Below are 16,055 nucleotides of genomic sequence, written 5' to 3' on the forward strand. Positions count from 1 at the left end.
CTGGAGATACCTGGAATAAATAGTGGGTTCCTGTCAGCAATTAAAACAGTGCAAACTTTACACTGCAAGATTTCTTCAGGGTAATTGCACCATAGATTGTAGAGCATGGATAGAAACCAGAAACCAGACATAAAAGGAAGGGCACTGAGTCAAAGAGTTAGGAGATCACAGAAGTGGGTCTGCCTTTCAGGGATTCATTGGCAAGCTGTTCTCAGAAACGATAGCAAGGCTGGTTTATCGGCAATCCTTTATTTTTCATCCAAAGCCTTAGGCATGGAATTGAATGTGAAGTTCCCACCACCTGCACCTCTGCCAACATTTGCCCAGTATCTCTCACAGTTGCTGCTCTACCTCCTCCACACGAGACGATATCACTTTGCCATCCACCAATTCTTCAATGACGGTCTTCACCCGGCGGCTCGCAGAGGACTCTGTACAGAGAAACAGGAGATGCTGAGTCTGGGGAAATCACCACCCGGTATCCAAGATGTTTGGTGTGTATCTGGTGGCTTCCTGAACTTCTGGTCATTCTGGTCTCGACATATACAAGGGAGATCTCTGGGGATCTTCATCTCCTTTGAAGATATCTGGTTCTCCGTTAAAACATATCCAACCCAATTCAACATCCAAACATAACTGTAATCTGCTTGTCGTCACAAAAACGGATTCCCATCCTGGGATATTATCTGTTAATTGTCCATCTTCTAAGAAATCATCAGTCTACCAATATAAGATACCCAGCAGATAGTTTAGAGCAGGGGTGTCCAACTCTGGCACCTCAGATGTTCATGGACTACAATTGGCCATGCTGGCAGGGACTGATGGGAATCATAGTCCATGAACATCTGGGGCACCAGAGTTGGACACCCCTGGTTTAGAGCCACAGCTTGACAGCCAGTGTGATATAGTTGTTATTGTTGCACTAAGATGTGACTTGGATTCAAATGCGACAGTCACCTCGAGATTGGACTACTGTAACTCGCTCGACGCGGGCCTTCCCTTGAGACTGACCCGGAGGTTGAAACTGGTCCAGAATGCGGCGGCCCGATTGCTTACGGGGGTCTCTTTTCAAGACTATATTACCCCCATATTGCGCCGTCTGCACTGGCTTCCGATGGGAATCTCTCGGGCTTCCGCTCTTCAAGGTGTTGAGTGTTAATCCTTCAAGATTGCCAGCGGCCTGGGACTCTCTATTACTTGCAGGGACCAGTCTTACCCCATATGCGTCTCAAATAGGCTTCACTGTGCTCCTTATCCAGTGGAGCTAAGCTGCAGAGTCCCCTGGTCCTTCAATGATGCAAAGTGGCTGGTTCTCTACACCGAGGGCCAGCGCAGCAGTGATGTGAGTTCTGCAGGGCCTGCAAAACTGAGATGTTCCACCAGGCTTTTGGAGAGGCTGGCCACGGATTGGCTGCCCCCTGGTGAGGCCCCTGCTGTATGTTGTCATTTTTAGCAATGCCTCATATTGATTCCATCTCTTGGCATTGCTGCCCCTCCCAGCCTTGGACCCAGGCACCACCCATATGGGGTTTTAATGTAATTGTTGTTTTATTGTGTTGTTCACTGCCCAGAGCCCTTTGGGGGAGGGGTGGTATACAAAATCAATTATAAATAAATAAATAAATAAAATTTAAGCTGCTTCTGTTTTAGAATTTTTGTATGCTGCTATTGATTTTAAGGGTTGTAATTATGTTTTAACTGTTGTTAGATATTACGTGTTGTAAACCGCCTAGAGCCCTTTGGGGATGAGGCGGTCTACGAAATCTACAACAACAACAACAACAACAACAACAACATGCTGGAGGTAGGGTATTCTACCAGAAGGGGCTCCCATGCCAGACAGGTCTCAACTGAGAAACCAGACTAAGAGTGTCCACAAACCCATACAACATGGTGATACAAATGAAAAATTATTCCATACTGCATCGGTCATCGTGCGGGTTAACAAGGGCCACATCGCATGCTGGGGTCCCTGGGCATGCGTCGACAAGTGAGCTACAAGTGGACCAACCATCCCAAAGAAAGAAGTATAGTGTGCAAGAAAATCGTGCCATCATGGCTTCTTACTACAACTCAGAGCCAGAAAAAAGAGGATACTTGAAGTGGATGTACGAATTGTGGAAACAACGCTACTGGGGCGACCATGAAAGGATGAAGTAACTTTGAGGCATCTGCCATGTCTGGCATGGGCCAATGACTGGCGAGAGATTGGCCTCATGGGATGGCACTCCTGCCCTGGAAGCACAGGAAGGGATGGGGTGGAATGTGTTATAATCCCAGCTTCATGGAAGTGCCATTCCCAAGCTTACCCCCCTAAGTGCAGGCACTGATGAAGATGTCTTAATTAAAATGGGACTTTTACCCCAAAAGCCTTTTTATTTCGCCGAAATTCTCATTGGTAAATCCATCTATCTATATATTCCTGCAGGACCCTCTTGTCTGCGAAGTGTATGGAGAGGTTGAATAGCTATTGGCAGGCTGCAGCCCTCAGTGAGGCCCAATCTTTCCTTCTGATCTGGAGGAACCGGTATATAACTGGCCCTTCATTAGTGGCCTTTCCGCCTCGTGATCAGCAATTAGTTCCTTGCATTCAGCGAAACGAGGGATTTGATGATTTAATTAAGGGACTTCCATGGAGTCGTTTAGTTTGCCCATGGATCAGAGTTCTGTGACTGATCTCCCACCTGCTAAGGATTACAAACCCAGATGGAAATCAATATGGAGGAGACGGGTTTGAATTCAATTCCTTTCATATGTATGCAACCTGTGGAATCAAATGACCCATTCCTGGATCTTGGGGATTTTGGTGGATGTCTGCTAAGGGTCCACTGTGGGTATTGAAAGCATCTGGGGCTCCAGCCCAGCGACACCGACTAAACTCCTTTGGAATTCGTAGGTATCCAGATTGGCCCTAAATCGACCCCCCCTTAATCTCCCTGGCTAGCGAATTTGGACCTGGGAGGGCTTCGGGAGCCACCAAGCATGCGGTCTCGGGCCGACGTAATGGCGAGTCCCAGGTTTTCGCGGCCCTGTGCCGGATCGGCCTCCCATCAGAGGGACTCCGGGAAGGTAGCGACGACGCGATGCCCGCCGCGGAACCGAACGCAGCTGTGGGAGAGGAACGCAGCGGCAGCAAGAGCGCCAAAACGGTAGGAGGGACCGGAACAGCAGGTTCATTGAAGGGTTCTCCGTGCATGGCTTCCAGAACGATTAATGCCCAGAATCTGTCAGTCCATGATGAAAGTCCTAGAAACATTCTAGACCGATCGGCAACGCAACGTTAAAGCGTCTTTGTGTATATCGGAAGCAGAGTTTCCACTTGGGGCTCCAATGTAATTTAACTGAAGCTAATTCAACTATAGTGCTGTTTCAGGAAGCACCAGGATGCACGAAGGAGAGGGATCACAGAGGGAAACTGTTGAGGCAGCATCCGGGAAGCCTGCTGAGCTCCATGCTGTTACTGACCATGCCAAAGCTAGGCCACGGTAATTTGGTCCTGCTACCCAACGCTTAGAAGGTAATTCCTCATTTAGCCTGATTCGCCCCCCCCCCATACAACAGCGCTGCCTGGCTCCAACTCTGTCAGTTCACCAGCAGAACTAATTTCCCAGCAGGCTTAAGAGAGTTTACACCGGGCTACTTATCCGGCCCCCCCGGAGCACAGCCTGTTGATGATAACCCGCCTAAACTTCCTTTACTTCTATCTTATAACCAATGCCTCCACTTGTAAGACTAAGGGGATGATTTATACCCGGTCTGAGCTGGTAAAATACAGAGCATCGGGTTTCAGTCCTGAAGGCCATCAGTTCCCGTGACTTTGATCGGCGATGAGGACTTTATTAGCCCGACTCTCCAAGCCTTAAGAGCGCTGCTTTCAAGATTCAGGCGCTGAATTAAAGCCAACTGGCATCTATCAAAACCATCAGCAAGGCACCTTCTGCTTTGTAGAATTTGCTCAGAATTGCAGGCGGCGTGCTGTCTGGAATACCTCCTGGAGGGCTCAGAATTTATGAAATGCCAATACTTCGATGCTGTGTGAATGGCAAGCGAAACGGGTGTTTTTAATTAGCTCCTCGGCTCATTGTAGATTGATCCAGTTAGTCCTAAGCATGCCTCTGCTTTGGAAATGACGCCGCCACAAGGCATTTTACCTAAAAAAACCACTACTTCTCAGGTTCACTCAAGTCAAGCTTCCAGCCTCTACCAAAATCCATCAGTGGAAACGCCAGCTGTGCTACTGGGATTGTGGGTTCTTTACTCGCGAGGGTCAGGTCATCAGCCGCCAACTGTCCTAAGAAACAAAACCAACCGCTTCCAGCTCCGCTGTGACTCCGCCTGCTAAACCAATTAATGCAGGTTGGGGCCGTTTCCCACAGGCTCGTCAAAGCTGGGCATACCGGCTTACCCAGAGGAGGGTTAAATGTCGGTCTTTCTTCAGCTCCCTCATGATGCGGGGTCTGACTTGACGCGTAGCAGCCCATTACTGTTCAAGCATCTTCCTACAACTCCCCACAAACACACTGGCTATAGCCTCAGCCTTTGTGGATTCCGGCTGCCCTAATTGCTTAATGCGCCCTGTGGCAGAGGAGCCAATCTGGACCGACCTCCTGGTTAAGCTTCCATACCCATCTCAACCAAATGGGATCGGTAGTCTCTCGAACAAGGACCGGCCTAGTATAAACACAGCCGGCCTCCTCATACCGGTCTAATTGGGAGAAAATTATTCATTTCATGCACAAACACTCCATGTTTTGGGCATGCCTTGAGCTAGCTGCCATATTAAACCAAAGTTCATTTGGAAAGAACGATCCTAATCACTGACCCTCCCTGCGAAGAAGGAATCAGGAGAAACCCAACGCCTCCCAGGGACACACACCCCTCCCTGGCTTCCCAGTGATTTACCCCTGATCTCATTGCATCCCACCTGCATAATGCTGATTCCAGCCAGAGTCTTTCAGGAGCAGAACGCGACTCAGCTGCCACCCCACAGAGACACGACCAAAACACGCTATACAACCAGGGGCAGCAACTACCCAAAGGTAGAATCTACCGAGATGAGTCCCAAAATTGAGGAGTAGCTGAACTTCGTGTCTTCCTTGGATGTTACAGAACCTTGCCTGGTTCATAATACTGGGCGGCTACCAAACACACACACACGCCGCCCCATGATTTGTCAAAAAGAAAGATGGGCCCTACGGCTTTGCAGATTATCTATAATCTCTAATGCGGCCTCCTGTCCAATAAATATCCTTTTGCCTTTAATTATGACCTTTTAGATGCAATCTTCCGCAAAGGGGACGTGATTTTTACTAAATTGGACTCTTGAGGAGAAGTTTACTACAGAGTCAGAACGTTTGAAGGCTATGAACACTTAATACAAAGTTTGGACAGTCGAAGATTTAATAATGCTATCTTCGGTTAAGCGGCCCTTGAGCTTCAAGGCTCACGAAGTTCTCCAAGGATTTACTGTACAAGGAGTTGTTGTAGTATACTGATGACGCTTTTAATTTACTCTACAAACCATAGAAGAGTGCGAAATATCATTCGAAAGAGGCATGAAAACGCTACTTGACAACTCTCTTTGCCAAACTCTCCAAATGCTGCTTCACTGACCTCCATTGACTATCTAGTTAATTGATCCTCGGAGGGTCAAAATGGATCCTGCGAAATTGACGCAGTCCTCCAATGGCTCAGCCCCCACCAACCGGTGGCGTTAACTCCAGTCGCTTCTTGGTCTTTATTAATTTCTATCGTGGACTTTGATACCCTAATTCATTGAACTGACTCTCCTCCTTACAGACCTCTTTTACGCATCTAAGGGTAAAGATCCACCAAATCCCGCCCATTCTTCCTGGTCGAGGGAATGTCACAGCCTTCAACTATTAAAATCTATGCTACCAATCAACTCTGTATCCTAAAGCACTCTGACCTAGATCTCCGCTTAGGGTTCAGATGCCCGGATAAAGTAATTTGGGGCAATTTGCTGCAGAAAATAAAGATGGTAGCTGTCCTGTGCTTATTTGTTCAAAAAATTCCTTCAAGCCGAACCTAACTGGACTAGGAGACATGAGATCAGCGGCCACCAAAGTAGCACTCCACTTCATATCATTGAGGGGCTTAAGCACCCTTCAAGTTTCATCGATCATAAAAAACTCTTGGTGAAGCCTTTCCACCCCTCAAGATGTCCGAAAACAACTTCGCTAACATTTCCTTTTCTCGCTTCTCTTTACAGTCCATTTTTCCTGGGAAAACTAACAACTGGCTGACGGCCTCGCTGCCTACCTGAGGTGGAGCTGCCCCACGGTGACATTCCACGTGACTGTTCTTCCTCCCAGTTAGTTGGCTGTCACCCGGGATCCCCGCAACACCTACTTCCTCCACCCCATTCCCAGTCTCTGGCTTCCTTCCCAGCGGGAACTGGAGGGAGCATGCAAACAGCCTCCAGCAGTCAAGGAGACTCCTGACTGGCGCTTAGGAATGGAGTCAGCGGAGGGGGGAAATGCTGGCACCGCACTTCCTCCGCAAGCAGGTTCTGCTTCACATCATGCCCGTTGGCTGGACATTTCGTTTTGAAATCCCTCCGTACGAATTCACGGGTAGTTCCCTTGGGTGGAGCGAATGCGCGAAAGACATGGAGGTATTAGCAATAAAGGTTGCCTTCGGTTTGTGCAGAAGCCAAAACTATCCCGGAAAGTCCTACGGACTATTGAAACCTTCCCGTAGCCGCCCCGCCTAAGTCATCTCCATGGACGGCTTACAGATTTGCCCTGTGCTGGCAACACGGGCTTTATGGTGGTAGACTTATTCTAAGCAAGCTCCATTTTATTCAAGTGTGCTTCCATCCTCCATTCTGTTGGTAATGGCTGTTTATTCAACATGTTTAATCATTCCATTCCGCTTCATAAGTATCCCACCAAGGCCCCCAATCTATCCAAAGTTCTGGAGCGCTTTAGTTGTTGGGGTTCGCCGTCACACGCCTTCCTTCCAGCGACGACGGAGAGAACGCAGAAGAAACTAGAGCAGTATTTACGTTGTTATACCAATCCACCACCAAGACAATTCAGAAAGTGAGCTTATCTGCTTTATGGAGTACCATACCAGCCATGTGTCTATAGTAGTAAATAAAAGAAACCCCTTTGAAATTGTTCCGGTCGCCCTTCCGCCAAGGTTACAACTAAATTCTGCAGCAGCCTTTGACCCCTCCTGTGAATTTCTAAATAATGATTCCAACCGAATAGGATGGAAGTCAACCCAGACTTCTACAACAAGCAAAGGACTCCAAAACTGTAAGCTGGATAAACACCGCCTGATTTCTCTCATGCAGGGCTCCTGGGTGCATTTATTCATAAAAAAATCTCAGAGACGCATAAATATCTCCAAATCCTGCAAGAGACTGTGGGACCTTTCAGATTACTAAAGGATTAGCGATGTCACTGCCTACTAGATTTGCCTAACCTCTTAGTAACATCCATCCCACTTCCATTCCAGTTTGCTCAAGGAGGTCTCGGCTCCGGATGTCTGGTAATGACCACTGGAGAGGCCCCGCACCGACTATTAGCTGGATGGCCGCGGCACGCCGTAAATTGACGCTTTATCCTGACTCTAATCTCCAAACGCTTAAAAATATTTGAACCTCTTGGGTGGGATATTCCTCTGTATAACTTCAATGGGTTTATTCCAAAATATTGAAGCTCCCACTTCATTTCTGTCTCCACTTCCATAAAACCCAAAGGGTCTTTAGAGTAAAAAAAAAAGGAGTGCAGGCTGATTCAATGGTGTTGATGGTGAAGTAACCTTGAGTGCATTCCACAGCCCGGGCTGATGGAGCCAAGATACGCATCGGCGGAGAACTTTATCTTCTTGCTTGCGGGAGATGAAGACTCCGTTCCTCATGGGAGGGAAGCAGGAAGGGGGGGATAGGGTGAAATAGTGTTATAACCTTGTGTGCTTCATGGCGAGGAAGTGCCATTCCTGCCACTGCGTGTACTTGAGCTTTCTAAGATGTCTTAATAAATGGACTTTTACTCCCAAAAGCCTTTTATTTCTGCTTCTATGGAATTCCTTACAGCTACCCAGATTAGAATATCACTGAGCAAAGACTGGCAGATCAAAGGCGATTCATCATACGGAATAAAGTGTTCACAGAGATAGAACTGGAAGAAGTCCAGAAAAATTGTGAAAAGAAAGCAACTGTAACATCAGAAGACAGAACAGTACATACTCCAGAAACAACAGGAGAGATCATAATAGAACTGCTAGATGAAAACGCCAGCACAGGGGAGAAAATAATAGTACAGTCACAAGAGAAAGTCCCCATGACAGAAAGACAAAAAGAACTAAGGGAAAAGATCATCCAGTATGGACAATCAAATGAGGAAAGACAACGGCTGCCAGCATTGAAAATGGTGCCCAAAAAAGACCTGGCAACCATAACGAGGGATGTAAACATGGCATTGATGACAATTGAAACAACATCCATCAAACAAACTAATCAGCTCATGTACAGTACGGCACTAGTGGTCACAAGATAACTGGGCATTGAAATACCTAAACCCAGGATAAATCAACCAAAGTGGAAAATTAGACTGGAACAGAAGATCAGAAAACAAAGGCCCTTTCCGCACCGCAACAGTGCGGGGGTGCATCGGCGTAAAAAACGCCAACACACACCCCCTCGGGCCAATTTGCATGGACGGTCCCAGGAGGGCGGCAGGTGGCAGCGCAGCCCTTGCACAGGCTGCACCGTCCCTGAAAGCTTACCTCGTCCCCTGTCATCCGGCTCATCGCAGAGGCGAGGGGACACGCCCCCACAGGCTGGAGCGACGGCTCTAGAATCGCAGGCCAGGGGGACATGTCCCCTGGCATCTGCGACGAGCCAGAAGCCAGGAGACAAGGTAAGCTTTCAGGGATGGGTGCGGGGGACATGGCCGGAAAACCTCACCCAGGGAACAAGGTTGGGAAACAGCGGCTTCGCGCCACTGGGGGGGAGGGCGGCGCCCCTCATGCGAACAGCTCCCTAGGGACAGCGTTTTTGCCGCCTTAGGGCGCAGTTTTTGGCCAGTGCAGAAAGGGCCTAAGATCAGATGCCAGTTACCTGAAAAATATGAAAGAACAAAGACTAAAGAATGGCAAGATCATGAAAGAATTAATTAGAAGGTACTGGCTAGACACTAGAACAATTGAAGAGGCTAACTCGATGATCACCAAACAAATAAATAAATAAGCCACAGCGAGAAAAATTGGAAAAGATTCATGGAAGCAAGTTGAACATCCAGTACAGACAAAATCAGCAATTTTGTTCAGACCAAAGCTGCATTTCTAACAAAACCTCAACACAAAAAATCAATGTTGGAAAGCAAAAAACCAGAGAAAAATGCAAATAACTTCCAGTTTGGAAAAGTTCTGTGGAAAAAACGAGAAAGATTACAAACAGTAAGGCAAGTGAAAGTGGATAAAAAGATTTTGAGAAAGATGTTGGCCAAAAACAAAATGCAAGAGCTTGAAATAACCAACTGATATGATAAAACGAAGCAAGAAAGTGAAAAATTGGACAGCACCAGGACATGATCAATTGCATGGCTTCTGGCTCAAATACCTAACCAGTTTGCACCCGGCAATGGCCAAGCAGTTCAATGAAGCCATGCAAAATGGTGAAATCAATCAATGGCTAACAACTGGGAAGACATACTTGATTCAGAAAGATCCAGCCAAAGGAGCAACACCTAGAAACTAGAGGCCAATAACATGTTTATCCACAGTGCTCAAACTGCTCACTGGCATAATAGCAGATAACATCATGGACTACTTCGAAGCAAATAGCATCCTGCCAGTGGAACAAAAAGGGAACAAAAGAAGGAGCAGGGGCAGGGACATAGGTACAGATTTTTTATGGGGGGTTCAGGGGTGGGGCCACACCCCCACCTGCCCCTAGGGAATGGCCACGCCTCCCCAAGCCCAGCCCCTGGCCTAGCGCTTATAAAAGCAGCTCTCCAAGGCCGGGGATGGTAGACTCCCCTGCCCTCCCCTGCCACCCACCAGCTGGGCTCCCAGCCGGCAGCCGGCAGTTCCTTTTGCCCTCCCCTCTGGGCAGAGGCATAGAGGGAAAATGGAGCCCGGTGCAAAATCTGAGTTTTGCGCCCCCCACCCCCTGGCAGCTGTTGTGATGCTGGAATCCACCCCCAAAGAGCATCACTTTCAATGGTGTTTAAACTAGAGAGCCCCAATTCTCCTTTTAAATCCACCTTAAAGGGAGAATCTGGGGTCCCTAGTTATTGAAAGTGATGCTGTTTTTGGGTGGATTATCCCCCACCCTGAAACAGCATCACTTTCAATGCGGTGTAGTGGTTAAGAGCAGGTGCATTCTAATCTGGAGGAACCGGGTTTGATTCCCTGCTCTGCCACTTGAGCTGTGGAGGCTTATCTGGGGAATTCAGATTAGCCTGTGCACTCCCATACACACCAGCTGGTTGATCTTGGGCTAGTCATAGCTTTTCAGAGCTCTCTCAGCCCCCTCCCCCACCTCACAGGGTGTTTGTTGTGAGAGAGGAAGGACAAGGAGATTGTAAGCTCCTTTGAGTCTCCTACAGGAGAGAAAGGGGGGATATAAATCCAAACTCTTCTTCTTCTTCTAAACTGAGGACCTCAGATTCTCCCCTTAAATCCATGCCGAAGGGGGTGGATTTAAAAGGAGAATCTGGGGAAATTTGGGGGGTGCCTGCTGTCAGGGGTGCAATGGTTAATCTAGAAGCACCAAACTTTCAGGGTATCTTTAGGAGACTCTCCTAATGATACCACCCAGGTTTGGTGAAGTTTGGTTCAGGGGGTCCAAAGTTATGGACCCTCAAAGGTGTAGCCCCCATCTTCTATTAGCTCCCATTGGAAACAATGGAGATGGGGCACTCCTCTCTTTGGGACGACCAAGTAGCTTTAGACCTCCTGAACTTTAAAACTCTCACTTTAAACCCAGGTAGTATCATCAGGAGAGTCCCCCAAACAATCCCTGAAAGTTTGGTGCTGCTAGCTCAAACAATGCGCCTCCTGCAAGCCAAAAACCGAAAAAAACACTAAAAATGTTTTTAAAACCCACAAATGGAGGGGCGGAGCTTTGGACATGAATGGGGGGGTTGAACCCGAGAACCCCCCCTTACCTACGTCCTTGAGCAGGGGTACAAAAGATCAACTCCTGATAGATAAAATGATAATGGAGAACTGCAAGAATCGAAGAACGGATTTGCATATGGTCTGGATCAATTACAAGAAGGCATTTGACTCACTGCCCCATAGTGGATCATGAAATGCTTGGAAACACTTGGCATCAGTGAAAACATTTGAGCATTCACTGAAAAAGCAATGAGACAGTGGAAAACTGAACTGATAGTCGGAAATGAAAACTTTGGAACAGTCAACATTAAGCAAGGAATTTTCCAAGGTGATTCACTATCACCTTTACTGTTTATCATTGCCATGATCCCACTAACAGTAATTTTAAAGAAAACAAAGTTGGGCTATCAATTGGCCAAAGACTCAGAAAAAAATCTCACATTTGCTGTACATGGATGATTTGAAGCTATATGGGAAATCAGACACAGAAATCCAGTCACTAGTAAACACAGTCTGAATATTCAGCACAGACATTTCGATGGAGTTTGGCCTGGAAAAGTGCACTACTGTGGCAATGAAGAGGGGCAAGATCACTGAGAGTGATGGGATTGAAATGCCTGATGGCCAACTCATCAAGTGCAACCAAGAGGCCGCTTATAAATACCTGGGCATTTTGCAGCTGGATAACATCAAGCACGGGCAAGTGAAGACTGTTGTCAGCAGAGAGCACACACCCAGAGGGTCAGGAAAATTTTGAAATCTAAATTAAATGGGCGGAATACCATCAAGGCCATCAACACCTGGCCATGCCCTACCATCAGGTAAGCATTGCGGGAATCATCAACTGGACACAGGGCTGAGTTGGAAGCATTGGATAGAAAAATCCTTGGAAGTTTATGGACAATGCACCCATGCCTTACACCCAGCACAGTGATACTGATAGATTAGTACCTTCCCCGGAGATCTGGAGGCAGGGGCTTACTGCAAGCATACAGAAAAACAGTGGAAGCAGGAGAAGCATGCACTGGCCAATTATGTAGAAGGAAAGTCAAGAACAGGCATTGATTAGAAGCGAAGAATAACAGACATTTAAGCTGCAAAACCCAGAGGAAACCAAGCAAGAATACAGAAAATGTGATTAAAATGAGGGACTGGAAAGCTGGCAATACACACAAAGGTGACTGCACGGCCAATTTCTGGAGAAAAATCAAAGACAAGGTGGATAAATAAAAGACTCTGGCTGTGGTTAACAACTGGAACTCTGGCAAAAGGAAACTGAATCCCTGATTTTAGGGCCCAAGAGCAAAGCCAGCTGAAACAAATTCGATCAAGGCTTTTGTAAAATTGAAAAATCCTCAGATGTTGCAAATGCAGATTGTTCAAAGAAGCTTGATGAAAGCTGAGGATCGTGTGTCCTCAGCTGCTGTAAAAAGATTGCCCAGATCTGAGTGCAACAATCAGAAGATACAACTCAGTGGCCAAGATGATCCACTGGGAATTTATTATGCAAGAATTACAACATAAGAACAGCTAAGAATCTAGTGGGAACATTGTCCAGAGAAAGTAATGGAACATGAGAAGGTCAAGATCCTATGGGACTTTCGAATCCAAACGGACAAAGTATTGAAACACAATATACCAGACATCACCGTGATCGAGGACAAGAAAATGATCATCATCAACATAGCAGTCCCCGGTGACAGCAGGGTCATTGAAAAAGAACACGAGAAGGTCACTAGATACCGCGATTTGAAAAATCGAGTTTTCAGCATCTATGGCACAAAACCAGCTGAGGTCGCTCCCAGTGGTAATCGGCATCGCTTGGCCATCCTAAAAACACTAGGGCAGCACTTGAAACATCTTCGAATTGACAAAATTAACATTGGTCAAATTCAGAAGGCAGCTCCTCTACTGGGATCCGGGCAGCACGAATATCATTTACCGCATACATTACAACTTCCTAGGCCTCAAGGAGGCTCAATTGTAATGATAGGGCCAACAGCCAGCTAAAGATCTGGCAGCTGTGAAATCTACAATAATAATAATAATAATAATAATAATAATAATAATAATAATAATAATAATAATAATAATAATAATAATAATAATAAATCTTACCCACTGCCATTAAAACTCATTGGGAATCTCTGGGTTTGTCACGCTTCCTTAGCCAAACCTACTTTGCATGGTTGTGGTAAGGCCAAAATGTGATTGTTTGTATCTATCACTTAATAAACCAAGATTGACATTCAAGATTCTGTTCTCTGGTTACTATTTCAGGATCTGTTTGCCCCATGGCAACATATTTTCATCACCATCTGTCCCAGTCCACCCAAGCCTCCCTCCAAAAGAGTCTGGGCAGAGTACATGCAGTTCTCCTCTTCCACTGTATTCTCACAACAACCCTGTGGGGTAAGTTAAACAGAGAGAGAGAGTGACTAGCTTCATAGCAGTGTGAAGATTTGCCTATGGGCCCCAATAACCCCCCTCAGCACAAGCAGGCCTTCACAAAGTGTCACCTGGGATGGCTTTTTCCACAGCCACCCAGCCCTGAAATTATGGGATTGGGTGGGTGGCTTCTGCTAACGTCCAGAGCCAGATAAATGTGTTTTCGGCATCTGGAAAGCCTTTTTCCCTGGGTGAAATTGCTGAGAAAGCCTTGTAGTGTTCCTACCTTGCTTTCCCCAGTACAGCATGCCTTTCCTTCTCAAATCATCCCACGCTTTTTGAAGGACATAAGAAGACCCCTGCTGGATCACAACAGTGTCCACCTTGGCCAGAACCCTGTCTCATGCAGTGGGACACAAGTTGTTCTGGAGGGACATCAAACAGGACATAGCGGCTAAGGCCTTCCCTGATGTTGCCTCTCACCACTGGGATTCAGAGGTTTACTGCCTCTGTATATGGAAGCTCCTTTTAGTCACCAGGCGAGTAGCCACTGACAGATCTGTCCTGCGTTCATTTAATTTATTGATTCATTTGTAATTCCACATTTCTCCAGATCTGTTCTTCCCCTGCTCCATGAACAGCTCTAATCCTCTTTTAAAGCCATCTACACCTGTGGCTGTCCCCACTTCCACTGCCAGGGAATTCCACCATTTAACTGCTCCTCTAGTAGGGATGCCAGCCTCCAGGTGAGACCTGGGGATCCCCTGGAATTACAGCTCATCTCCAGACTGCAGAGCTCCTGGAGGAAATGGGTGCTTGGGAGGGTGGGCAATAAGGCATGCTCCATCTCCAGATCTCCGGGTGTTTCCCAGCCTGGATCTGCCAACCATATCCCACCATCCCCAACCAGAGGGCAACTGGCAACCCTACCCTCTGTTAAAGATGTACTTCCCTTTGCTCTGAATCAATCATTCGTCAGGTTCTAGTTTTGCACTTCTCCTAATTGGCTTGCAGTTTGGATTGGATGTTGACCAGTAAGAGGCTGTCAGGAAGAAGGCTCTTGCTCTTGGGCTCAGGAAGTTTATGGCTATGAAGTATTTTTGCCCGCTGCTGTGTTGTAACTGAAGGAATCTACCACAGGGCGTTTGTAATGGTGACACAGTGCCCTCTTGTGGACAAATCTCATAAAAACAAAAACTGTTGGGCAGTAGCACACAGCAGGGCCTGGGTAAGTTGTGCAAGTCAGGTGTTATGAAAATGCCTAGTGGTTGCTGCTGGGCCTGGCCCCGATGAGTCTCATAGACCAAAGCAACCCCAGAGAGCATCCTGCCCCCACCTTTTACTGACAGAAACCAAGTTTTGAAGTCTGGCAATACTAAGGTGACCAGATTTTAACATTGGTAAAGTGGGACACCATTGACCGGGGGGGGGGGGGGGGCTTGATTAAAAATTTGGTATAACTGTCTCTCCCTTTCAAGCATAACCAAAGAACTGATTTAGGATGTAGCTTTCTTTCCACAATTACATCTGCTTCTATTACAAACTGATGTGCTGAGTCTGCTCTTATTCCCTAGTTCTTCCAAATGCCTTCAACACAAATGCAGCTTTATTTACCTAATTCTAATGTTGCAGCACACAGGGGCGTAATGCCCATTGGGCAAGGTGGGCATCTGCCCAGGGCACCACCTTGTGGGGGGCATCAAAATGCAGGGTTTGGTTTTGGGTATTTTTAGTGGTTTTCCATTTTTGGCCTGCAGGGGGCACAGTTTTAAGGCTAGCGGCACCATAATTTCAGCGTATCATCAGGGGACTGCCCTGATGATACCCCCCAGGTTTGGTGAGGTTTGGTTCAAGGAGTCCAGAGTTATGGACTCCCAAAGGGGGTGCCCCCATCCCCCATTGTTTCCATGGGAGCTAATAGGAGATGGGGGCTACAGCTTTGAGGGTCCATAACTTTGGACCCCCTGAACGACACTTCACCAAACCTGGCATGTATTACTTTATGTATTACATACATAACTTTGGCCCACCTTGAACCAAACCTCACCAAACCTGGGGAGTAGCATAAGGACAGTCTCCTGATGATACGCTGAAATTGTGGTGCTGATATGTCTAAAAATGTACCCCCTGCTGTCACTAATGTCCTGGTGCAAAAATAAATTGGTCGTGGTGGAGTGGCCGCCCATGGGGGGGGGGGGGGCATCCAACTCAGGTTTTGCCCAGGGCTACAGTTTGCCTCGTTACACCCCTGTGCAGCACATCACACTCTTGGCTCTGGGTAAGCTAACAATATAACTTAGGATTTAAAAAAACACCTATCGATTCTTTCTGATCCAAAAAATAACACCAAACCAGCACTGTATTTATAATTCAGAATTACCAGTCTACTGTGTGAGAAGAAAACATGCAATAGTGATAAGTATACAACCAGTCATCATCCTATCATGCTGGAACTAAAAGTATTATTCATTGACTACAAACTTTGCAAAGGGATTTTAAGCATCTATTGTATCCTACCCATTTGCCATTGCTCCAGGGATCATGAGAACTACATTTTGAAAGTGCTC

The 16,055-nt window shown here is 46.9% G+C and overlaps 1 protein-coding gene across 2 annotated transcripts in view; it reads right to left on the reverse strand.

The window, feature by feature from the left end:
- Positions 1-233: 233 nt before the first annotated feature.
- LOC125444605 (keratin, type I cytoskeletal 47 kDa-like) overlaps positions 234-16,055 on the reverse strand; it is a 37,764-nt gene continuing 21,942 nt past the window's right edge. For both annotated transcript variants that reach the window (XM_048517109.1, XM_048517108.1), the window contains one exon: positions 234-431. In XM_048517109.1, coding sequence (XP_048373066.1) covers positions 334-431 — 98 coding nt within the window. In that variant the 3' untranslated portion in view covers positions 234-333. The remainder of the gene's footprint in view (positions 432-16,055) is intronic.

Source organism: Sphaerodactylus townsendi, linkage group LG15, assembly GCF_021028975.2.
Source record: "Sphaerodactylus townsendi isolate TG3544 linkage group LG15, MPM_Stown_v2.3, whole genome shotgun sequence".
NCBI lineage: Eukaryota > Metazoa > Chordata > Lepidosauria > Squamata > Sphaerodactylidae > Sphaerodactylus > Sphaerodactylus townsendi.